This window comes from Channa argus, chromosome 4, assembly GCF_033026475.1.
Source record: "Channa argus isolate prfri chromosome 4, Channa argus male v1.0, whole genome shotgun sequence".
In the NCBI taxonomy this organism is placed as follows: Eukaryota; Metazoa; Chordata; class Actinopteri; order Anabantiformes; family Channidae; genus Channa; species Channa argus.
In genome coordinates, this window is record NC_090200.1 from 15,158,610 (window position 1) to 15,184,186 (window position 25,577).

At 38.7% G+C, this 25,577-nt stretch overlaps 2 protein-coding genes across 3 annotated transcripts in view; both read left to right on the forward strand.

Moving 5' to 3' along the window:
- The window catches only part of slco3a1a (solute carrier organic anion transporter family member 3A1a), a 32,201-nt gene extending 22,706 nt beyond the window's left edge, over positions 1-9,495 (forward strand). Inside the window, exons 3-10 of the mRNA XM_067501943.1 lie at positions 1,938-2,036; positions 2,123-2,395; positions 2,727-2,891; positions 2,982-3,180; positions 5,080-5,248; positions 5,757-5,929; positions 6,021-6,085; positions 7,060-9,495. Of these exons, the coding sequence (XP_067358044.1) occupies positions 1,938-2,036; positions 2,123-2,395; positions 2,727-2,891; positions 2,982-3,180; positions 5,080-5,248; positions 5,757-5,929; positions 6,021-6,085; positions 7,060-7,412 (1,496 nt within the window). The 3' untranslated portion in view covers positions 7,413-9,495. The remainder of the gene's footprint in view (positions 1-1,937; positions 2,037-2,122; positions 2,396-2,726; positions 2,892-2,981; positions 3,181-5,079; positions 5,249-5,756; positions 5,930-6,020; positions 6,086-7,059) is intronic.
- A 3,676-nt stretch (positions 9,496-13,171) lies between these two features.
- Positions 13,172-25,426, forward strand: st8sia2 (ST8 alpha-N-acetyl-neuraminide alpha-2,8-sialyltransferase 2). 2 transcript variants are annotated; one of them, XM_067502303.1, is made up of 5 exons: positions 13,172-13,711; positions 16,404-16,544; positions 16,728-16,883; positions 19,208-19,501; positions 22,377-25,426. In XM_067502303.1, the coding sequence occupies exons 1-5, from the start codon at positions 13,617-13,619 to the stop codon at positions 22,687-22,689; spliced, it is 999 nt and encodes a 332-aa protein (XP_067358404.1). In that variant the 5' UTR covers positions 13,172-13,616; the 3' UTR covers positions 22,690-25,426. The 2 variants fall into 2 exon arrangements, with proteins under 2 accessions (XP_067358404.1, XP_067358403.1); XM_067502302.1 differs by having other exon boundaries at positions 13,174-13,711; positions 16,626-16,883.
- The last annotated feature ends 151 nt before the right edge of the window (positions 25,427-25,577 follow it).

A 25,577-nucleotide genomic window follows, 5' to 3' on the forward strand; every position in this document is an offset into this window, starting at 1 on the left:
CTCCTTCAGTTAAACTGCAGTTTCATTGGTGTTTTGTAAACGCTCCCTGATGTGCCACAAGAACCTTTTCCTGTGTTCTCGAGATGTGTTTGTGGGTGTGAATCCCCTTGATTTTGTGCATTCAAGGTGGTTAATGCTATTATTTAATCTGAGTTGCTTTAAACTTCCTTCAAACTCCCTTCATAATCCTCAGCCAGCAATCCCCCCTTTTTACATATCACTAAACCCTAGACGTGAGCAGACAGAAGAGGCAAAACTTGCCATGCTCTGATGCCCTAATGGATGCACAGCTGTTGCTTCACAATTTCTATGCTGATCTGACTGTCAACCACAAAGAGATTTCAGATATATCAAAACTAAAAAAAGGTTTTTTCTCGCCCGTTTTCTTGTGTTTGAAATCCCCACCTTGTCCAAACGAGCCTGTTTATACAAAGTTGGAGCCCCACCCAATGAATCTGTAAGCCGTTTCCTTTGTGTAAAAAATAAACTGTGTGTGAATGAGGTTGCAATTATGTGAATGTGTTGACTCCCTTCCTATGTGGGTGGTCATGGCAGGAAGCAGACTCGTGCATTCACACTGAGCCCTAGCAGTGATGTTCATAGTTAGTCACTGTTTCCACGCTTCTTCATTAACTGGCTGCTCCTGCCATTGGAGCAACATTTCGGTGAAGATGCTCTGCTGTTGGTGTTGATACAAGCTGCAGATGGGGATGTTTGGGATGTTGCAAAGCAGAAGTTGGAGGGATGCTTTCATTTTATTTTGATCGCACTTTGATATTAGTATTGTTGTTGTTGAGTTCTCAAACCTGGAATAAGATCTGGTTTGTCACCGTGTGCACTCCATACTGCGATCTAATAATAACAGAGATCACAGGACATACAGACAGGGAGAAATTTGTCTCCCAGATTGAGCTTTGAGTCTTCATTATCTGCCTGCAGTCTGAGTCACAGTGCCAGACTCTCACCCTGCTGACAGCCCTCTAATGAGGATTTTGGATCAAGCTCCACATTTTTATCTCCAGCTGCCCGCTAGAGCAGACTGGGACAAAAGGACCGCTTTCTGTCGTCAGGTGTCTTCCTTACCGTTTCTGTCTTGTATCTGTTTGTTCAGTGTGTTCTCCTCATATGGTGAGAAGACTGAGCTGAGAGATCTTAATGAGCACAGTCATTCTGTGTGTGTGCTGCCGTCAATCGTCTTGTGGTTTTAACTGGCTGATTTGATCTCATGAGAGCCAAAATATTTCCCTGTTTGCTGTCATGTCTATACTTTCGATTGACTTATTTTTAATTCAACATTTTAGGGTCTAGACAAGGGGCTGATTGACATTTGAGGCTTTGGCCTCTTGGAACTTTTGAATTGCACTTAACACATTTTTTGACATGTCATTTTCTAGATTTATTTGTAAAAAAAATTAATTTAAATAAAAATATCTCTTTTATGTTTATATGCTACGGTATGTAGGACATAAGTGACCATAACTTTCAGGACCTACAGTGCAGACCTTCAAAAGGCCTTTCTTGATGTTGGCACAGTTTTGCATTCCAAAGTTTTGATTATTTTCATTTAACATTGTTTCATGTTTTTAAAATAGGAAATAACATTGTTCAAAAGAACAAAGTAGCTTTTTGTTTCAATACTGATTGTAGATACAGAATAACTTTTATGTGTATATATATATATATATATATATATATATATATATATATATATATATATATATATATATATATATATATATATATATATATATATATTTTTATAACACAATTACAGTAAGAAGGCACTAACTCACCTTAGGAGTAGAGAGGGGACATTCCCATATATTCTAGTATTATGCAGAGCATCTCCAGGTTTTTGAATTGTGTTTTTCTTAATGTGTCAGGTGGTTCAAATTAGATCACAGCAAACACTAAACTTGATATTTGTTTCTGTGCAGGAATCCTCTTTTCTACGCTGGTGTTCGGGCCTGCGTGTGGCTTCATCCTTGGCTCTATCTGCACTAAATTCTATGTGGATGCTATCTTCATTGACACCAGTGAGTTCAGTGTTTCTCCAGTGTTGCATTATTCCATGTGTTTCTCTGTGTATATGGCTTATTAACTTGTGCTTGCCTCTCCACAGGTAAGCTGGGCATCACTCCAGATGACCCACGGTGGATCGGGGCCTGGTGGGCAGGCTTTCTCCTGTGTGGTGCCTTACTCTTTTCCTCGGCTCTTTTGATGTTTGGCTTCCCTCAGTCGCTGCCGACGAAGGAGGGAGAGGAGTTGGCAGACAGCGAGCAGGTTATGCTGCCTCCCTCTCTTAGTCAGGACTACGAGACTCCAAAGCCTAGCAATGGGGTTGTGCTCAACCACGAGCCTGCCAACAGCCCCACCTGCTGTCAGCAACTCAGGGGTGAGTGTGCAGGATCCTAGCAGTACTGCAGTGATATTATGAAAGACAAATCCACATTATTTACATCTACAACATTTAATACATAATAGGACTTAGGAGGACTACTTAAATTAAATACAAGTACCTGCAAAGTGTACTTTAGTAAAGGCTTACTGCAGCTGCAGTTGTCGGTTACTGAAATGAGCTCAGATGGGGAAGAATGCACGTTTTAGGACTGGGTTATTATTTGTGATCTTTGAACAAAAACTTTAGCATAAGTGAGTGTTGTCTCTTCTGCTAATAGGTATGTGAGGATAAAAAATTTTTTTCCTCTTTATTTCTTTATCACTAGTGATCCCCAAGGTGACCAAGCACCTCCTATCAAACCCAGTGTTCACCTGCATCATCCTGGCAGCCTGTATGGAGATCGCTGTCGTGGCCGGTTTTGCAGCATTTCTGGGGAAGTACCTCGAGCAGCAGTTCAACCTCACCACCACCTCAGCAAACCAGCTGTTAGGTCTGTATTTAAACCTAAAGGAGACATAATATGCATGGTCACACACACTTTTGTATGGCAGTATAATAAATCAGACATTGTCATTTTAAGGTATGACAGCCATTCCATGTGCGTGTCTGGGGATCTTCATGGGTGGTCTGCTGGTGAAGAAATTGAACCTATCGGCGCTGGGAGCTATCCGCATGGCCATGCTGGTCAATTTGATCTCCACTGCCTGCTACATCTCCTTTCTTTTCTTAGGCTGCGACACAGGTCCTGTCGCAGGAGTGACGGTCTCATATGGCAACGAGTAAGAAACTGCATTTATATGTATTTAGGCTGAATACAGGTTAGTGCAGTAATTTGTAAACTTGTTAGGACATATGTATTTGCTCCAAAGGCTTACTCTTTAAAAAATATTTACTTAATGTCTCATTTTTTAGGATGCTGAAATTATACGAATGCAAGAAAGAAACAAACACTCTATTTAAGAATTGCATTTTGTTTTAAGGGGTTTTAAGGGGCGGCTGCCATGAGGTTCAACATAATATGGCTTTTTTGAATTTTCTGTGTTTTTTAAGAAGTTTAAACTTCTTGAAAAAGCTCTGTCTGCTCAAGGTTATTTTTGGTTTTGCTAAGACTTCATTTTAATCAAAAACACTGTTATACTAACAACTAACTAATCCCGTGCACAATCATCAGATCAGCACAGATTACTTTATGCAAGAAAATATGAAGGTATTGAATCCCAGGGAAAAAAATGTTTTTTCAGTTGAGTGTCAAAACCAGAGAACGTCAAACTTTAGATTAAAATAAATATGCGTAATTGTGTTGTAATAAATGCTTGGCTATTTAACTTTGTTTTCATATTGTAGGTTTCGAAAAATTACAATGTTAACATTTGTGTCTTATCATAAGAACCAAGACCCAGACGTCCAAATGTGTAAATAAAAATTCTTAGCACTGCCAGTCATCAAGGCACTTTGGGCATACTTTTTATTCAGATATTCTTTGTTTCACCTCATGGAGTCTCTAAAAACATTTTCTATTCAGAAAATGGCCTCGGGTTCCTCAGGGCTGCACACACGGAATGTAAATGCTACACACGTCACTGAAGCAGTCAAAACAGAGGTTAAAACAATTCACAGCCAAATTGTTATGCTGCTGGACATTTCATTCAGTATTATATCAATCAATCAGTCAACTGCAGCTACTGGCTACCTGTTAGAATTTATGTTTTATATGTGGAGACATTTGTCATATTTCTGATTTTATAAGTTAAGATGGATCAAACCCGCTCGACCATTAACATTAGTTAAGTCATTGCATGTTATAACATAATTCAAACACTGAATATATAACTGATATAATTATGGATAATGTTTAATGTAAGACAAGAATGAAATTAAACAGTTTAAAACATAAAAACTGTTAAAGGAATAAAATAGTATTAAAAAAGAAAAATGTATTTTTAGAAAGTGGAGTGCGTAGCGCTGCCGCCTCACAAGGTAACCAGTTCACCTAATGTCTGTGTGCAGTTTTACATGTTCTCCCTGTGCTTGCGTGAATTTCCACCAGGTACTTTGGTTTCCTCAAACAGCACAAAAACATGCATGTTAAGTTAATTAGTTACTCTAAATAGGCCGTGATTGGGAAGGATTGTCATTCTGTGTGTGTCTCTCTGTGTTGGCCCTGAGATAGACTGGCGACCTCTCCCAGGTGTACTGTTGTGTCATGAGTTTGAGGTTTTCATGGTTACACTTGAATAGTATTTTTTTCCCACGAAGAAGACATTTTTCCTGCACTTTAAATCAGCATGAGTCCAAGGTTTCTCCTGTAAATGACTCATTTGATTTGTATGCAGGCACATTTTTGTCTGTACCAAGGAAGTATATATGCTTGATAGCAAGGGCTATCTTTGCCTTTAGTTCGTATTACTACAGCCTGAAATTAGTCTGTATGGTTTTCCTACAGTGACTTTATGCTTTTACTACTTTTCAGTTTGGTGAGTTGAACTCAGCCTCCTCCAAAGCAGGTTAACTGTGCAGTCAGTTTCCATGGAGATGTTAAAAGTGAACCACAGACCCATAGTACAGTATTACTAATAAAGGACTGAGAGTGTTTCTTCGATTTTGTTTGTGACTTGTACATATAAAGTTAGTACTTACAGTGCAAGAGGATGCTCACATTTGTCTGTGTCTATCTTCAGGACACTACGGGTTGGCGAGAAACCAGAAGCTCAGTGCATCAGTCACTGCAACTGCTTCACCTCCTCCATCAGCCCTGTCTGTGGCTCCAATGGTGTCACCTACCTGTCAGCGTGCTTTGCCGGCTGCACCCGAAGAGGGTCCTCTCAGACCACATCGTCTGTTTCTCAGGTCTTTGCCCAGTGATTGTCTTGTGACAGTGATCAGTAGCTCCCATGAGAAAACCTGACATAGTCATAGCACAGACTATCAAATGATACTGATAAAAAATGTCATATGCTGTGTGCTTTTGAAAGATAAAAGTAAAAAAAGCAGTCCCAGTATTTGATAGCTTTGTTGTCAACTGGCACATGCTGATCAATCAAGTGGCACTGTGGCTGTGATCGGATGCCAAATGCAGATTAATGTCTTTTATATTTAAATCACATGCAGAGAGAAGTGTTCTCAGCTCACTGGTGTAAATTATCACTGTTTCTGCTGTTTTACCTTAGCAGTTATAGTAGTTATGTTTTGTTTTATACTGTGCAGATCATTTTGTTCCACTGTGTCGTCACCAGGCTTTCCTCCAAAAAACGAAATTAGCATGCAGCAGACATAATATGTTTCTCCTGTAATTCCATTTACACGTTATTGTTCGGTTGGTTTTTAGATGAACCCTCTTGTCTTTTTCCTTTCACAGAACCTGACAGGATGTTCTTGCATATCCGCTGAGAATGAATCCGCCACAGCGGTTCCAGGGAAATGTCCGATGCCAGGCTGCCAGGAGGCGTTCCTCACCTTCCTGTGTGTGATCTGTGCCTGCAGCCTGGTTGGAGCCATGGCACAGACTCCCTCTGTCATCATCCTAATCAGGTGTGTTTTGCAGATATAAAAGGGTATGAAGGTGCAGTATTTGAGTTGGGAAATAAAGCATGGTAATTTATTTTGTCTGCTTCTCCTGAAGGACCGTGAGCCCTGAGCTGAAATCATACGCTCTTGGAGTGTTGTTTCTCTTGCTGCGGCTCCTCGGTAAGAACAATTTGTATCCCATAACGTCTTCATTTTAAAAAGCATGCGGAGGTTTACCAGATATCACTGGCTCAAACTTGGTTAAGGAAGCCATCACATCAATCACACAAATGCATGGCTCAGTCGACCTCAGTTGTTGGTTTAGCCATACAGCATTACAGTGACACAGGCAGGATGAAGGGATAGGGATAAAGAATTGATTTTAGACGTTAACCAATAACCAGTTGTTAAAATTCTGCTAAATGTGTATGGTTTGAACTTTGGATTTATAAATATTTTCATTACTGTCATAAACTTCTTCATGTTGTTTGTTTTTGAGGAAGGCTCTAACTGTCCTGCTTTCCTCATCTTTTTCAAGTCACTTTTGTATTTATTAGTGGAATAGTTTAATTGAAACAGCTCTGTATGTATGTATGTGTGTATGTACTGTATGTATGTATGTTTGTACTGTATGTAGGGTTTCTGGGCTAGTTAGCTTAGCTTAGCATCATAGAAGAAAATTAAGCAAGTGCCAAAATGTGAGCGTATTCCAATGATTTGACCATTAAAGCCTTAAACTTTATGTGTGATGGTCTCATTTGAGATCAAGAGCAGAAGGCCTGAGAACAGCAGGGGAAAGAAACTGACACATAGCTGAACATAACAATCACACACAGAATCAGTGACAACTACAGATATCACTAAATAAATTCAGTGAAAAATTAAAACTATATATTTATAACGAGTAAAGAAGAGTAAAGCAGTCTTCTCAAGGTCAGTATTTACTTGAGGAGTAGTTGTGTGTTCGTTTGTGTGTGTGTGTGTGTGTGTGTGTACAGAGGCAGTTAACACAAGTGGGCCTTGTTTGAGTAGTGTATACTTATGTCAAGAAAAATCTGTGAAAGAAAAATGACTCATAAAGCATATGAAGTAGTTGTTCTTGTTTTTATGCCAAAAGAAAGTTTATGGGCTCAGTCAGTGTTTGTGTTTTACAGGATTCATCCCTCCCCCTCTCATTTTTGGTGCTGGGATCGACTCCACTTGCCTTTTCTGGAGTTCGGACTGCGGCAGTAAAGGTGCTTGTCTGCTTTATGACAACGTATCTTACCGGCATCTCTATGTGAGCCTTGCCATCATCCTCAAGGGTGTCGCCTTCCTCCTGTACACCACCACATGGTATTGCTTACGCAGGAACTACAAGAAATACATTAAAAGTCACGAAGACCATTTGACGCCAGCTGAGTTTTACCCCTCTCTAAGTGATGGCCCAAAACTAGTTGACCGGACAAAGTTTATATATAACCTAGAGGACCACGAGTTTTGTGAAAATATGGAGTCCGTTTTATAGTTTGTTATGCAAGAATGACAATGTGGACATTCACATCCTCACTAAGGAATATTTTATGATTTCTTTCTTTTTTTTTTCCCTTTACTTTTTTTGATAAAAGCAATCTATTTAAAATCCTGTTCAGGTCACAGGAAGCGTGGCTCCCTTACTTCACTCCACATCCCCTCTAAACTTTTAAAAGGGTCCATTGTAATCATTTATGTATCAGGTGTCATCCAGTGTTACAGGTGAATTCCTGTGTTGGTAGGAGACCTTTACAGTACTGCCTGGCTCAGTCCTAGTTGATCATTAGTGGGTGGACATGATGCTACTACTACTATAGTTGCCATATTATTTTAGGCTTGTCATGATTCCAGTGATCGGTGTAAAAAATGAGTTTGCGGTCAGTCAGTGCACTGTGTGTTCTGTCTGTCACCCTCTAAAAAAATGAGATTTTTATGATGATAACTTAAAAAATAACATTTTTGGATGGTTCTTCTGTTATTATTTTAAAAAGTTGCCAAGTGTTTACAAACTTTCCTCAGTTCATGTATTTTATTGTAATGCAGGAAGGTTTCTTATAAAAAGAGAACAGAAACACCCTGAAGGGGGTGTTATTGGTGGCCTGGTAGATGTTTTAAATGTCGGAAAATCAAGTCCAGATATTGTTTTCATGTCATCGTGCACTCTCCAGTTTGTTGTTCTCTTGCTGGATCATAGGCACTGTTTTTGATACTGCTTAGACTAGACTGTCAAGTCTTGTCACATAGGCGCAAATGTGCAATTCATTTCTGATATGTCTGTGTTTATTACTAGTCTTGTGTCATTTTCAAGTTTGTTTTTACATCTGCAGAGTTTATTCAGCCTAATATGTCTTAATAAGGGATTATTAATAAAAGAAAGTTAATATTTTTTTTTATTTCTCCACCTAGCGGAAAAGCAAAGAAATAAATCAAAAGTAATATTTTTATGTGTTTCGACATTCAACTAAAAGAGATTAGGAGGTAAACAACACAGACGGGTGACAAATAAAACAACATAAAGTGTGATGGGTCAACACATGTCACCACAGCAGGTCGATCTTGGTAATAATCAAATCTTTTAAACTCCACTGGAGGGTTCACATACCACTCCTCCTCTTTTTGTGGTTTCACGATGGTTTGTGGAGATTGCTGCCCGACATGTCAGTCAAAAATCTCCCTTAAGTGTTTAATTGGGGTGAGATCCGGTGACTGCAAATGCCATAATATAATATTCACATCATTTTCAAACTCATCCAACCATTCAATGACCCTTTGTGCTGTGAGGACAGAGGCACTCTCATCCAGGAAGAGACCACTGCCATCAGGATAGAAATGTTTCAGCATTGACTTTCATTTGATCCTTAAGAACAACTTCATAGCGATTTGCAGTGACATTTCTATCTAAAGGGACAAGTAGCGCCCAACTGTGTCAGCAAAATGCACCCACCACCCCGTGAATGCAAACACTTAGTCACAGTTCCTGTTGAAACACATGCAGTTAATAGTCACATAGCTATTTCTTCTCACTATCTTCTTCTAAATCCTGGAACAACCGGGGCTTTTCAACATTTTTAAACATACCACATGCATGATTCCACGTTAACTACTCAGCTGTACAATGTTTGCATGCACCTGCATTCATTGTGTCTACTCATATTTTTCATGTTTTCCCTTTGTCACCCGCCTGCCTGTTTCAGTAGGTCCAGAATGTTTTATTAGATTGTGTCTGAAAATACAGTATAAATTTATATTTATTGTAATTCTCCGAGATGTATGTACGTGTCTGATATCACAAAAGATTTGGGATAATTTGTAGCGCTGAGAATATCGGGTAAAACTAAAACCTGATATATTTAAGATGCCTGTCATACTTGGGATAAACATTGCAGAAATGTTACAGGAGGCTGCGTGTGCAAGGTCTGACAAAGTCAACAAAACTGACTTAATTCCAAATATGACCTGTGACTCTGCTGATCTCTCTGCAGTTACTGTTTTCACAGTTTGTCCCTTTTCTTACACTTTTTGTATGGCAACATATCATTCATTTTATTCTGAAAATAAAGCTTTTTAAAAAAAACAAACTTGATTTATTTTTATAAATATGCTTTAAGGAGCAGCAGACTTTCATGGTTACACATATGGTTTAATTTTGACAAATTATATGAAAGCAAAAAACTAATTAGATTTTTTCAATGAAATACAAAAGACTTGTAGATAATGTATAACACATTTGCATGAAACAGAATGATTTGTGATGAAAATAATGTTAATGTAAATTTGTGCATATAAATGTGTAATGATGTTCTGTATGAATCATATAAGGACTCATCATCAAATGTGTCCTTACTTGTGTTACATTATTTTCAATGAAAAACTCTCTTTAAGTCCTTAACCTTTTTCCTAAGTACCAAATTCCCTTAAAGGAACTCTTCTGCTTTCATTTTCACTTCACGGCTCATCAGAATCCTCGCTGTTGCACTAAGTGTTCACTCAGTAAGATATAGTATTGACCTGAGGAATTAATGGACTGCACCGGCACAAAGACTTCTCATATTTTAATTCGCGCAGCACATTCAGAGCTTCTAGTTTGGCTTTTAGATTTTAACAGTCGCTTATTATTGGTAAGTACAAAGGACTCTCGGATAATTTGGAAAGCTGTAAGAATAATTCCCTGAGCACATTCTCATTTAAACCAAGCAAAGGCTCTTCATCCACTGATGTGGTTTTAAAGTTATCCTAGACAGAGATATAAAGCAGTACTTTCATCAGCTTGCAAATTAGAACAAGATAATTACTAATATTGACACAATGATACTTATTGATACAGTATATCCCAGATTCTTTAAAATAAAACATTTCTGAGGGATGGAACTGAAACTGTACATTTATCAAAGTTCCTAACAGGAAATATACACAAAAAAAGCCATGAACAGCAGCTGATCAAAGCATTTTGATGAATTGAAAGAGAATTTCTGAATTCCTTTAACTTTGAAAAGCCAAAACGGAATTTTTGTGATCCTTTTAAATTCGAGTCTCACCTGAAACATTTTGGCCACACTCGCAATATTCTAATTTTAACAAGAAATAGGAGATGACATTTTAGCTAACGATCGGATCCATAAATATTTCAAAAGGTCTTCCTCCAGGTCTCAACAAATAACCTGTCGCACCTTCACAGAGCCAATTAGCCGCTGACCTGTGTCTCTAATTGCAGCAGAGTGTCACGGGGTGGTTTGGTTTCCTGTGTGTAGCCAGGACTGATCAGAGAAACTTGTGCTTGAATGAAAATAATGACCAAAATGCGGCCGGCAAAATTGTTTCTGCAGTTCCCACAAAGGAATAGTTGCATTTGTAAATGCAACATGTCCCAGTCTCTGTCTGCTGGACTGGAGTGAATCGCATTAAGTTATATATCCCACTGCCCTGAAATAATAATTGATAACATGGAAAGCAACAAATAATAAACAACTACTGAAAATGTTTGGTTTATGTTCTGTCTCTTATAATAACTAGATGTCATAATTCTAATTTCTAAGCACTTGTGTAAATAGTTACATTTTCAAAGCTCTGAAAATGTCTGTTTTTGTGTCTCAGTGTGTTTCTGTGGTTTAAAGTCTAATAATAGCAGGAAGACAGGCCCCAAGAAGACAAAAAGCTTGTGTTCGACAACAGCTCGAATAACAGCGACATCTGTGTCAGTTAACAAACTCTCTGATACACACCTCTGCTCCTGATGCTTGTCACATCAAAGAACCACAACATGCACTGCAAGTCTCCAGGAAAGTGTCCTTGTTGAAAGTCAAATTGCACACACGCAAACACACACACACTCCAAAAAGCCTCCAATCTGGCAATAGAAACTGCTGCAGGCAAGAGTTTTCTCTTTTAGTTGAGAGACATCAATTAGCCTAATGGGTGCTTTAGTAAGATGAACTGTTACACAACAACTCCGGCAGAAAGAAATAAAGCAGTAAATCCTCAACAGACAGCACTGACTTATTTAATTTTTATACAGGTGAGAGATATACAGTATATATTTCAGTGATCATTCATCTAGTGGCATCTGCTCACATTTATAATTTCATGCTTGGATGCAGATTTTTTTAAGCACTGACAACAAACAATGTTTTTTTTTTATGTTAATGCAAGTGTTAGCTGTAGCTGTATGTAAGAATTAGAAAATATGCTTTAGCAAACGTGTCACAGCACATAGAAAGATTTAGGAATGATTCAACAGTAGGTAGTGTTACTGGGGCAAATATGATTATGAGGCTCTATGTGCACTGTCAAACCTTCAGCTGCACTTTCCCTTTTCTGTAAATTATCTCTTTCTCCATGTCTATAGCTGTGTAGATAATACATGCATGAAACAGCGGGACAGCTAACATTTTCGCTCCGAGTTCCGTTATCAATGGAACAGCAAACAGTTGATAATAAACCATGGCACTACAGCATCTGATGAGTAGGGCTGGAAATGTTCATCACTGAGCTAAGGAAAAGTTCTGAAAGATGATCCTCAGAAAATGGCAAGTGTGAACTGTGGTTACATAAATTATGATGTGCTTATAATATTTTACTTTCAACTTCTTTACAAAGGAGGCACAGCAAATCAAACTGTGGTTAAAATGTTCCCACATTCTGCAATTGTAACTTATAATTAAATTTTATCATGTTTACTCAGTGATTAATTACTAGTTAATGAAACAGCAATTAGTGATCTGTAATTTAAACAGTTGCTTAAGGTGAAGTAGGTCTAACTCCAATTTGTTTTCTGCTTGAGGTGTAGCAAACAATTCAGCAGCAAAATGCAGGAAGGAGCAAACGTGCCCAGCTAGCCTTTTTTTCCCGACAATCATGGGCTTTGGTGGTAAGAGTAAAGCAGAGATGTATGAGCTGATGCCTTTATTTTTCAAAAGATCCGCAGTCCTGCAATTTTAAACATGAAAGAACCCCATTTCCCTGAGCAATGCAAAAAACAAACAAACTGATAGATGTGAGCTTCAAAAACATTTTGAGACGGTAGCAGTGTTCAACATGGTTGATCACTTTGAGGAAATATTTTACCCCGAATGGAAAAAAGGGTAATGTACTACTGAGGATGACAGGTCATCTTTTATAGTAACAGCTCTGTATGAGTATTATACAGTAAGGGAAGGAAAATGGACCTTGGGATTTAAATATTTTTTGTACATGTCATTTTAAAACTGTGAACACTGCAAGTGTTATGTACTTTACAGTCCACTGGTTGTGGACAAGCCTGCCTCCAAAGTTTCACTTGATAAATTAAATGGGTTGTGCAGTAATTACATATTGGATGTAGCTGAAGAAGGAAAAAAACACAAAATTGTATATTATTGACTCCTTAAACTGTTGTTTTGTGAACTATTGGCTGGTTTTACCTGTTTGGGACAAAAATGACAAAAATGGAACCGTCTGGGAACTTTTACAACTCTTCGTTTGATCCGCTTTCAACACACAGACTCAGACTTGTGACAAAGGGACACATTTAGATGATTTAGCTTTTTGTAAGACAAAAGCATAATCATCTAAAATACATTTACTAATGTATTTTTGTCATATGGCTTTTGCTACTACATACATATATTTAGATAAAGTAAAAGTACACCGACATTAATGTAAAGTACTTTGCATCACTGGTGACCAGAGCTATATAAAGATGTCCCCATTACTTTGGAGCTCTGACCTGTCATTTAAAGAGAAACAGAAGCAGAACACGCTGTGTTTGGATGAGTGTGGTTGCTGGGAACCTGCCTCACACACCTGGGTCTGTGTGTCTGTGCGCTGCAGTGTCTCGCACCTAGAGAGGGAAACCAAACAAGCTGAGGTGAAGACGGCGAGATGCCCCCTGCGCCTTTAAGGCTGCATGTGTTCTACATCTCGCTGCTCCCCCGGCAGCCTCTGTGGTGCACGCGTTCAAAGTTTGACTGGGGAATAGAGGGAAACAGTGGAGAGGGCGGCAGCGGCGCCCCAGCGGGAGACAGAAGACAGAGGGCACGCGTCATCTGAACCGGGGCCAGGAGAGGACCGCGGCTCGCCTGGGAGTGTCCGACTTCTGCGATAAGAACAAAGGGGGAGATGACAAAGCGGATTTTCGATTTGTGAATGGAAAACACAAGAAGGTTAATGTAACCCAGCGCTTGGTGGAAGGAGCGACTCCCGGGCTGAAGCCTGTCCCACAGCCATGCCGCTCGTGTTCCGCACGCTGCTCGGCTTTGTTACGCTGCTCGTTGTGCTCTTGATAATTGATGATATTGCAGAAGTGGAGGAAGAAACTGCGTGAGTAGCTCACCGTGATTTATCCTGGTGTTGTGTGTGAATTTGGTCTATTGTTTTGCTTATCCAGCAGGTTATTACCTTCAGGGGGCTTCTGTGGATTGAATGCACGAAATGAGGATGGGGGACGCGGAGGGATAATGAGTGAAATAAATGAGTTTATTTGAACTGAATGGAAGTTCGGAGTTAAATGCGGAGTGTGAGAGGTTGGTTCCAAAATTTGCAACACTTGAGTGCAGCAGTAGCAGCTGTTCCGACAGCAGACTGCCCGGGTCTCCAAGGATTAGGCTGTTTGTCTTGCAGCAGCCTGCATGCGGGATAGGATACATTTGCACTATAAGAGAGAGAAGCGTGTGCGAGTGTGTGTGTGTGTGACAGAGAGAGAGAGACACACACACACACACACACACACACACATGCAGAGTGAGACAGAGACAGGCAGACAGGCAGAGGGAAATAAAGGGGGGTTGGAAACAAAAGAGGCTATTCCTTTTTTTTTATTATTAATAATATTTTTTTCTTATTAATTTGACATGTCAAACAGTGCTGCAGAAACCTTCCAAACACGCACATGCCCCACTTGCATTTGACCTGTAAGGAAACACATTATACTCAATGTAGCATCCAAATACTTGTGTATCATGTAAAATCAAACCGGATCTCAACAGTGCAACGTCCTCCTCCTGTTCTCGTCGTTTTCATCACGGCTACAAAACCGTTGTGCTACCTGAACAGCAAAAATTACTTTTATTTTTTATTTTTCTCTCACTGAAGCTTTTGGATCCTCACATTTCCCTTTCAGCAAAAACATTTTGTTTTGAATGCAATTACCCGGCTGTGGCTCACGTTTTAATGAGGTCATATTGGTTTGTGATTCGCCTTAGGGGAAGAACCAGAACCAATTGCACTTTTGCATAAATGCAGTTTGATATGATAATGGCAATATATTTAAAGACCACCAGGTTTATAAAACGAGTAAGAACCTGTATGCCAGAACAGCACTCCGCTGTTTCACTCCTACATTCAGTCAGCAGCTGGTATCTTGTCGCGATTTTATCAGATATGACCAAGGTCATGATTGCAAAGTAGACAGCTGCTTATAAATCCACACATATACACAACGTTTTTAGTGTAAATGGATCTTTGCCGGCATATTTAACACGCCTGTAAAAAGATTGCTCACTTTCCTGTGAAAAGAAAACCTCCTTTCAGCATAATGGGGCTCCATTAGGGCCACATTTCTCCTCATTACATCAGCAAATGGGCCCACAGTAGTTTGCTCTAAAAATACCTTGATGTGTGTCTTTCACCTTGATTCTCTCTGAAAAGAAGGACGTACACTACACCTGATACTGAATACAGTAGGAGCATTATTGCTACAAGATACGATAACAGGAAGGAAGGAAGTGAAGTGTCTGTGCATTATCAACCAAGAACTTAGATGCAGTGATTCCTAATTCAATCTGAATCCTTACTGGACATACAAAATGGATAACCTTGCAGCAGCTCACCCCTAAACCAGACAGGTCTGGAATGCAATTACTGTCACACAACACATATACATTAGCTGTAGACCACCAGTGGGCCGTGAACGGGTCTTTCTATGGGCTGTAATTTTCACTCGGTACTTGGTCATTTGATTCTCATGCTGCCTTGATAACACAGTGAGTCATTCACAGAGAGCATCTCTTTACATTTTACAGCAAGACGGCAGCTGCTATAAATACTCACCACTGTGCTGACATCCATGTGATAAGGAGAACATCTACTATAAGAATGAAGCTGAATTAAACTTTAAACAATAATTCTGCATGTCAAGTAACATTACTTCTATTTAAATGAGTCCAGACCTCATGGAGGCATGTCCAGGGAAGTTGTGTTTGTAAACCGTAAAAGGTGGAGGAAGATTTAGATACCTAATCCTACAGTAAGTCCTGTTTTTTTTTACTACAATATGCAACTTTTGGGACTCAAACCAGTGGTAGCAGGAGACTCAAAATCAATCCACTACATAAGAAACAGCAATACGTAGCAGTCAAACAGAAAAAAATGGCTTTTCTCTGATTGGTTAGCTGGGTCAGTCTCACTAGAAAACCAATAGAAAGGAATATCACTGCACTGCTGCCAGTACTGTACAGTGAATCTGCGTCACAGAAGCCTTTGACAGCATCTCTCTACATTAAGATACACAAAGTACAAAGGAATTGTGGTTTAAATATTTTCAAAGAATCAAAGAGAACCTACTCTTTTTTTTCTCTTTCAAAATAATAGTTCCTCTGAGAGATCTTTTACCACAGATTTTATTATTGGAACAGTATTCACAATGCATGAATGTGTGAATAGCATTTAATTGTTGGGCTGAGGTGCAGCTAATATAAACTGATTTTTATTACTATTCATCTACAGCAACACATTATACTTTAAGTTGTTATTACATGTTAGGTTTATCTTTGTGTTTGTCGTTAATTTACAATGTCAACGATAACTAAAGATTTGAAGTTAGTGTAGTTCAGGAAAGCACAACATTTACCTGTACATGTACTGGAGAAGAGTTATAAACTTTAATATGGTAAATTAAATGTATCCCTATGTAAGTAGAACACTGAAATACCCTTACTGTAATTAAAATTTAAATGCTGAAATATGCCCGCTTAAAGATTAGCATTGTGTGTCATGATTGTCTGTTCTCATTTAGAAAGGCTGCAGCACACGTGAACCCCACTTCACTGGTTCGACTGGGCATAGATATAAACCGTCACAGTGCGAGCTACAATAACAGTGGCAAGCTCTCATCAAAGACCTGGACTTTTAACAAAACCCTCTCCAATCTCATCAGGTATGATCAACAGTCTCTAGAAATACCTCTGCAAGGTTGTATTTGACTAAGCAGCCTTTCATAGCTGGAGTATATTTACAGGAAGAATATTCTAAGATTCCTCGATCCAGAGAGAGACATTTCGATTCTGAAGGGCACTCTGAAACCAGGAGATATCATCCACTATGTTTTTGATCGCCACAGCACCACAAACATCTCAGAAAATCTCTACCGTCTTTTGCCAACCGTATCCCCCATGAAGAACCAACACCACAGGCGCTGTGCCATCGTGGGAAACTCTGGGATCATGCTGAACAGCAGCTGTGGACCTGAGATTGACTTGCACGACTTTGTTATCAGGTAATTTTTTTGCCGCACAGAAACAGCATAAAAGATTTCAGGGCGTCAGTCTTCCACTTGAAATAAGTCATAAATCCTGCAAGTTAAAGCGGACTTTAATTGAAATGGATTAAAAAATTTGTTTCAGTTTAAGTTTATCTCACTTTTACTGAGAGTATAATTCACATTGGAAGAATAATCACTTTCTCCAGTTTTCAGTTTAATTCAGGTTTAGAGCTGGTGCTCACACAGCTGGAAACATATTAATTGCACTTTTGAAAATGCCGTCAAAGCTTTTTAATGATTTAAAGTTGGAAACAAACTGCCAGACTGAGGGCAATTAAATGCATGATTATATGTGAAATTGACATTTTGAAAAGCTCCTCCATGATGCAGAAACACATTGTGCTTTTTCAGAGAAACACTCTCAGGGGTCCTGCTCTCATTTACCGGAGAGTTTAGGTGTAAATAATGGAGTTGCTGAGTGGGTTATTTATCTCTATTCATCCTCGTCACTGAAAGAAAAATAAATCTGTCTATAGGCTTATATTATAATCGAAGACGCAGACAAAGGTGGGATTCTGTGTGCAACTAGGAACAATCTAACAAAAAGCACATGCAGAGGTACCTATTGTGGAAAACATAAGTCTCATAATTTACCATATGAATATTGTATCAGTGGAGCAGGAAGTAACACTCTGCACTGTTTGATAGCTGAATAGGCTCCAAAATCCCTCGATGTCCTTTTTTATATTTTGAGATCCATTCTATTGTCTTTGTATCATGTCTTCTTTAAGTGATGCAATTTTACGCTGATGCGCAGAGGTCATGATTTCTAGACTCCAGCAGCATGATAATAATGCCAGGGCATGAGTGTAATGGTCGGCTGGAGTCAGACAACAGACAATGTGGCATTTTGAGAAGGTGAGGAATTTGGTCTGGCATTCAACGTTTCAGATAGGCAGATAAAGTCTCAGCTAAATATAGTTCTCTGCCCTCTGCTGGGTTTCCACAAAGTAGGTTGACAGTGTTTGGGGTACTAGTTTTACACTGTCTTCAGCTCAGGCGTTTTGATAGTTTGAGGCGGAAGAGTTTAATTGGAGTGTTTGAATTCAAATAAGACTCAGCTGCAGCTGCATGTCAGCATTTCACAATAACGTCTAATAATGGATTACGTTATAAGCATCACTTTAATGTGTACAGCTGGTAAAAGTGCAAACTATTTCCATTGCTTGTAATTGAATTTTTTTCCCCAGAGATTATTTAAGGTAACTTTATTGCCATTACAACAAAGGTTGCTAGGAATTAGACTTGAGTATGGGTCACATACAGCAACACTTTACACCACACACCAATTATGGTTTCCTGCCATGCTTAAGAAGGATAGAGATGCATCAGCATGATGATTTCACGCATTTATGTAGAGACTGTAAATGCCGTCCTGTTTTTGTGCAGAATTTCACTTGTATTTCTGTTGTCAATGAAATTTCTGCAGGCCAGATACTTTGACTAGCATAGGGCAAAGACAGGGGACAATACAGAAAAATGAAAATAACTATCTACCTAATTTGTTGGACCACCATATGCCATCAGAACAAGTCCTTGGCATAGTCTGCAGTCCATACCCAGCTCGACAAACTGATGATGACAGTGAAGTTAATGATCCAACACAATAATCTCACTTTAAGGGTACTTATTAATTATTTACTGTTCTATGACTGGTATCATTATAATGTGTACACATGGACAGATCATGTGAAAATGAGCGCGTGGAAACAGGCAGGGCGCCCACTCTTTTGGTCATTGAGTCCGTCTGTGTGTACATTTGATATTAGGAATTTTGTGTGTGTGTGTCTGTGTGCGTGCGTGCTAATGGTCATTTGATTTCTTTTTGTAGTCATTTGATGTGTATTTTGTGATGCTTTGTGCCTGTTTTTGGTCATTTCATGTCGTTTTGTGTCCACATGTGCTCATTTTGTATCTACTTTAGTTGTTTTGTGTCTTTCAAACAGTAGGTACAGTATGAAGTAAATTAAAAGCTTCTGGCCCCTGTCATTCATTAATTCAACCACGAGTGTATATTCTTGGCTTTTATTTAACTTCACTAGTCTGGTCAATGAAATACACAGCATATGTACTGCATGAGTTTCCTAATTTCATCAGAACTGTGTTTCCTGTGTTCTGCATTCATGTTTCTTCACTCCCTTTCTTATCACTGTTATGCATAGTAGAGAGATTGTGATCAAATGGCATGGTTACGGTAATACGGTAGATACGGTAATTAAAATTATATTTATATATTTCTTGGCACTGATATTGTGTGACCAATGCTTGCTTGTGCTAAGGTGCAACCTGGCACCAGTGGAGGAATATTCTCGGGATGTGGGGTGGCGGACCAACTTGGTGACCATGAACCCCTCAGTGGTGCAGCGAGCCTTCCAGGACTTGGTCAGTGAAGAGTGGAGGGATCGCTTCTTGCAGCGGCTTCAAAGCCTCAGTGGGAGTGTGCTATGGATCCCGGCGTTCATGGCCAAGGGGGGCGAGGAGCGTGTAGAGTGGGTGCTGCGTCTCATCTTGCTGCACACAGTGGACGTACGCACCGCTTTTCCGTCGCTGCGCCTTCTCCACGCTGTCAGAGGGTAAGACGCAGCTCAGGCTCACAGCTGCTGTGTACTGAGTCTGATAACGACACCTGTGAGCAGTATAATCAAGAGGCTGGCAAACTCTAATATGCAGCCCAGGTGCAGAACACAGAACACTAGCTGATCTCCAGCACCAGTGAGTGTAGAAAAGCAATTTACTCTCGTCACTTGAGTTGTCTCGAGTTGTGTGAAATGTATGTTTGTGTTTGGATTCATATGGCCGTAGATTTCATTTGTAAACTAGAAACGTTCCCTACTTGCAGTTAGTTGGATGAGAGGATCAACACAACTCCCATAGCTTTGTCTAAAACCTGAAAAGCCATAGCCTGGCTCTGTTCAAAGCACAGGAAACACCTCTAAAGCTCACTATTACCGGGTTGTATCTTGTTTGTTGAATCCGCAAAAATTTAAGTTAAATTTAAGTGGTCAAGTTTTAAATTCTAACATCAGAACGTCTGGCACATGTAAAGTTTTCAACAGATGGGTGATGGGAATTTAAATATTTAAATTTTGTTTTGACATACTTCACTCAAAACATAAATGTGAACCTCATGATGGTTCTTTTGGAAAGGTTATTATTGCCTAATTCCATGTGATATATCCTTTGTGGGGCATAAATGTCTCTAGAAAATTTTTGTGAAATTCATGAGGTCACTGTTGAAGTAAGTGAGGCAGAACCGAAGTGGTGGACTTTAGATTCACAGCACTAGTGACTAAACATAACTCTAATACGTGTTTGCACCTGGTGCACACATGTGCTTTTTAAATTTATTTTGACAGATTGATAAACTGCTCTACTTCTACATTGTTTACCAGGGGTTCATCCTCAAACTTTTACTGATGTGGACATTGATTAACATTTCCAAAAGGCTTCATTCGTTAGTTTCAAGTTGTGTTATTGATATTCTCTTGTTGACAGTCCTCCGCAGGGTCTCAGGAATAACACAGATAATAAGGAAAGCCATTAAGCCAAGAGTACGTTTAGAGTGTGTATTTTTGAAATTGTTGTTATCTACAGTATCATTTACATTCATAACATTATTAAGGATCAGTTTTAGGAGTGTTTTTTTTATTTGCACATTTCAAATATAGCCTTTGCTGACTTCAGGCTTTTGTAAAATTCCTCTCCTTATTTTTTCTGTCCTTGCCTCTCTCTCATCACAGCCACACTCAGTCAGTTACCAAATAAAAAAAAAGGCCATTTTGTACGCCTCAGCTAACATTTGGTATTGAACAGGGTTAGAACTAGGTCATAATTTTTATAGTTAATAATTTGTCTTATTATTGTTTTACAAAAGAAAAAGAGTTGCCTGAACTTTTCTGTTTTTTATAGTAGTGTCTCATAAATGCTCTCACAGCTTTATCTTTTCCCTATTTAGGATGAAGCTTTACTTACAGTGTGGGAAAAAGGCTGGGCTATTATTATTATTATTAATTTTAACCAAATGCCAAAACAGATCATTTCGGATAGTTATACAATCGTCCTTGATGCTTATCACCTGCTGTGGGGTTTGGCTGGACTGCCCACCGTTTGACCTTCATGGCAAAGTGTTTCAAACAGCACAGCTCTGCATCTCAACACAACCTTCCACACTCACTGCGGAGATTGCAACAAAAGCCAGGGGAGGTAGCTACAGCTTCAAGGCTGCAGAAATGAACTAGAGACTGAAAAAGAAAATGAAGCTGGGACATGTGAACGTCTGGCCACCTGTCCCTGTAGCTGCTCCTGAGGGCAGCATGTGGCATCTCACTGCTGTGAGAGCCAAGAAGAAAGTAATTGTGCTGAGCAGCTTGTGTGTACTGTGTGCAGGTTTAAGTCTGCCACAGTAAATTAACATGTGCTCAGAAAAAACTCAACGACAGAAGAAAATACTCATCCAAACAAGTAATTTAATCTTAAATTAAGCCTTCGGTTATTTACTTTTACTGGAAAAGCTTTTCTAATGTGGCAAGTAAAATATACTATTTCACAGTACAGTTTCCATCATTTGAGGCATTTATTTGTGGTGGAACTAGACAGATTAACACAGCTTGTGTCCTGTGCAGATGGTTGCAGTCATACGAAGGACAATCCACTAGAAAAATGTGGAATAATGTAGTTTTACTATGTGAAGAATACACACTAATAATTACAAATATAACTGCTGAAATGCTAATTTTTCTAATAAGTAATGCATTGCTTAAAGATACTCACTTTGTGCAGTAGTAGGAAAGTAGAAAGTAGAAAATCCTCAGATTTCCGAAGCTGCAACAAGAGAAGATTTGGTTCATTTCATATGACAGATTTTCTTTTCTTACAGAACTTTTTTTTTTAAATAAAGTGTTCAAGGTACACAAACTCAGTACTTACTGTAAGTACATGCAAGTTCTTGCCTAAAATAATTCTTTGTATAGGTAGCCCTCCACTTAGTTACAAATTAAAGTACACGTTCTTTATTCAAGGAAAGAACAATGTCAAAAACCTAATTTTTGAGAATTTCATTTGAAAAATCAACAACATTTCTTAACAAACTGATGGGGGTATAGCAGCTATGCAAAAAGAGAACGTTAGTGACTACACATTTTATTTGAAAGAACATGCCGAAGAAACTTTTCTAGTGATTAAAAACAGCAGCTGGTAAAGGCTCATTTTAACCTACCAGCTGGTAAAAGTAGCAAAATGTAAAAGTTTCTCAAAACAGTTTTACAGTACACTACCTGAGTACATGTACTTAGTTACTTCCCATCTCTCTTACTGACCCCATTGTTCTACTACAAAAGAGCTCTGAAAGCCTCAAATATATTCTTTCTTTTACTGTAATCATAATCTTGGTGAAAGTTATTTAGTCACTGAATTCCTCTTATGACTCTTATCTTATGTCTTTGTCAACAGGTACTGGCTGACTAACAATGTCCACATCAAGCGTCCGACCACCGGCCTCCTCATGTACACAATGGCCACTCGCTTCTGTGAGGAGATCCATCTCTATGGCTTCTGGCCCTTTCCACTCGACCCACAGGGCAAAGCGGTGAAATACCACTACTACGATACTCTAAAATATGAGTACACTTCCAGCTCTAGTCCTCACACCATGCCTTTAGAGTTCAGGACCCTGAGTGCACTGCACAGACAGGGGGCGCTCAGGCTCCACACTGGGGCCTGTGATGTTGAGAAGAAACCACAAAAGGAGATCCAGAGCAACTAGCTGGATGGATGATCTCCATGGAAACCAGCATCTTGGCTGAGGAGACTTTGTAAAAGCATTTTCTTGTGACCGTAGTTTTATGAAACTTGAACCAACTTGTTTTCAGTAACTGGAATGTACTTTTTCTATCTGAAGCTCTCTTAGTGACTCATTCCACTGAAGTGTTTCACCTTTAAAGAGATTTCTATGGCAACCTTTAAACTAATGAGAGCTCATTTTGTCCAGCCCCTTTCTGCTGGTGTAACTCACTAATAATGGAGCTGTTGTCACATCTGTCTGTTGACCCCTTACTTTCCTTAAACAGGCAATTTCAAAGTAAGCTCCCAGTTATTAATCAAGGATTCTGACATGTATTTCTGTTTCTAAATGAATTATTAGATGCCATGAATTATTATTCCTACTTTATAATATAATAGGGCTCCATTAAGTATGTATTGTAATTTGCCCAGCATGTTGTCACCGTGAAAAGCTGTTGAATTAATGGCTTTTGTGAGTCATTGATTTAACCACAAGATGGAAGCACTTAATTCTGATTGAGAATGGGAGTGAAAGAAATACAATGTGGTTCACTATTTGTTTTTAATACAATGGTCCTTTTGATTAGGATATTTAAAAATACTTGATATGATATTCAACTTGTGATACCTTTTCCTCTGATAGCATTTAAGATGCATGCTTTTCTAGCTTCTTACAAAGTACCTGAATTGGTGCTCACATTTAAAACAGGTCATCCATAAGCAAAAATTCCCTACAACTGCTGTGTAATAGTATTAGGTTACCTCGAGAGTCAAACTAAGAACTAGTGGCATGTTAAACCCTGTTAAACTTGTGTGAGGGTAAAGAAGGAGTGTACCAGCTGTTCACATATGAATGTTTACACAGACCTGGCCTATGGTAAACACACTTTGTTAACTTTTCTTAAAGAGCACCAGCCCTGTTTCTACACTGAAAATGCCACGATTAGGGCCAGACTGCAGTTTGTATAGTGGTACAAAGAAAGGCTTTTCTTTTTTAATGAATGTATTGATAATATTCTCAGAAATGCTGTAAGAAATGAGTCCCATGATGTGCTTTAAATTCATTCCTAGTCAGTTAGAAATGCTTTCAGTGCTATAACACTCAGAGGAGGAAGAGCTGATAACATGTTTGCCTTTATTTATTTGAAATGCTGTATGTATGATACTTGTATAGTGTAGCATAATCAAACAATGTAGGTTGATACAGACATTTGTGGATTTGATGAAGCTGCAAGTATTTTGTGCCTGTAATCACTAAACCTGACCATTTAGAAATGGACCAATCGCATGCCAGGAAATACAAAATTATTCCAGGTTTATTATTGACAGGTTGGGAAACGTGGGGGTAACATGGTTTTATTAATAGTGCTATTCATATCTGAAACTCAGAATTGAACAGATATAAAAAACTTGACACAATGTGCAAAAAAGTGACTGCAGGTCTGCAGACTTGTTTTTATGTTACTGTGGTCAGGGAAGCTGCTCCAATATCAGACTGATTTTTCAAACAAAACATTTTGGATTATTATTTTTTTTGTTCTCAAGCTCCACCCCAGAAAAAGTCTCACAGTTCAACTGCTGAATGTTTTTTTTAGGAGCACAAACCCTGTAGGAAAATACCTCTGTTAATAGAATTCAGCAAAGGTATTCAAAATGTTCCAAGGGTTCTGCAGCTAACAAGTAGCCTTTTTATTTGTCACTTGCCATGTGATTTGTCCTTAAAAGCGTTGATAGAGTGTCGACTTCCATGTTAGCCTTGCTATGCTGTCAATTAAATTAGCCATTAAAGTTTTACTAGACATCTCAGCCGTCTGCAACAATGAAAGCTTTGTTTGTGAAAGCTCATCTGAGCTCTGCAAAAATAGAAACATTTTGTGACCGAGACTATTGAGGTAATAAACCCAGAAAATAGAATCGGCCACAGTTTAGAAAACTTTCTACTGACATGTACAGTAGTTTCTGCTGTGAAACTGTGGAATTGTGTTGTATAGTTTTTTTTTTATCATTTCTCATCTATGCTGTATATTACCATACACCCAGATTCCAGAGAAAAGATGTTAGCTTTTGCATGTTCGTTTTCTCTTAAATGCATAAAACATAAGTATATTTTAATTTGTGTTCTAAAAAATATCCAGTATGATATTTAAGGACACTTGGAATGTGCAGTTATGACAAACTGAATGTACTTTTCTGTGGTGGAGGATGTACAAAACACTTTGATGGAAAAATAACACTTCGGTCCCCTCCCTTAATACTTCAAAGGAAACAGTTTTATTTCAGTAGTGTTTCAAAGACATGGAAAGAGAGGAAACAGCTGTGGGTACACACATTCATGTGACAGAAACCAGGGTTCTTGTTTTCAATAAACTTCCAAAATAGTTTGAACTTTTTGCTGTTTTTTTTTTTGGTTTTATTGTGGAATCAGGGAAATTAGCTGCAGTCTCCAAATAGCTACCACAATGACTTTCATTCGTTTTACAAGAGGAACATTCTAATAAAACTTCAGAAATAGCAACCTTTAATGAGCAGGGTTTTTCCACAGATTCACACAATGACAGAAAATAGAAGATGTTGCCAGGATGGTAGAGAATAATATTACTAGGTCAACATTCTTGTCTAGACAATGTCAGCAGACACAAACATGGATTTGCAGTTTTCAGCACATACAGTGAAAGACTAAAACTAAACATGACACAATGCTGAACTAAACATCGGTCTTAGCGTGTAATGAAAAAGCAGTCCACTGTAGTAAAGAACAGTACAAAAAAAAATACATTTTAACATTTCATCCATATGTGATTCAGTGAATGGATCTTGTCAGACATTCATAAAAAAAATAGTTTTAAGTAAAGAAGGAATACACAATGCTCC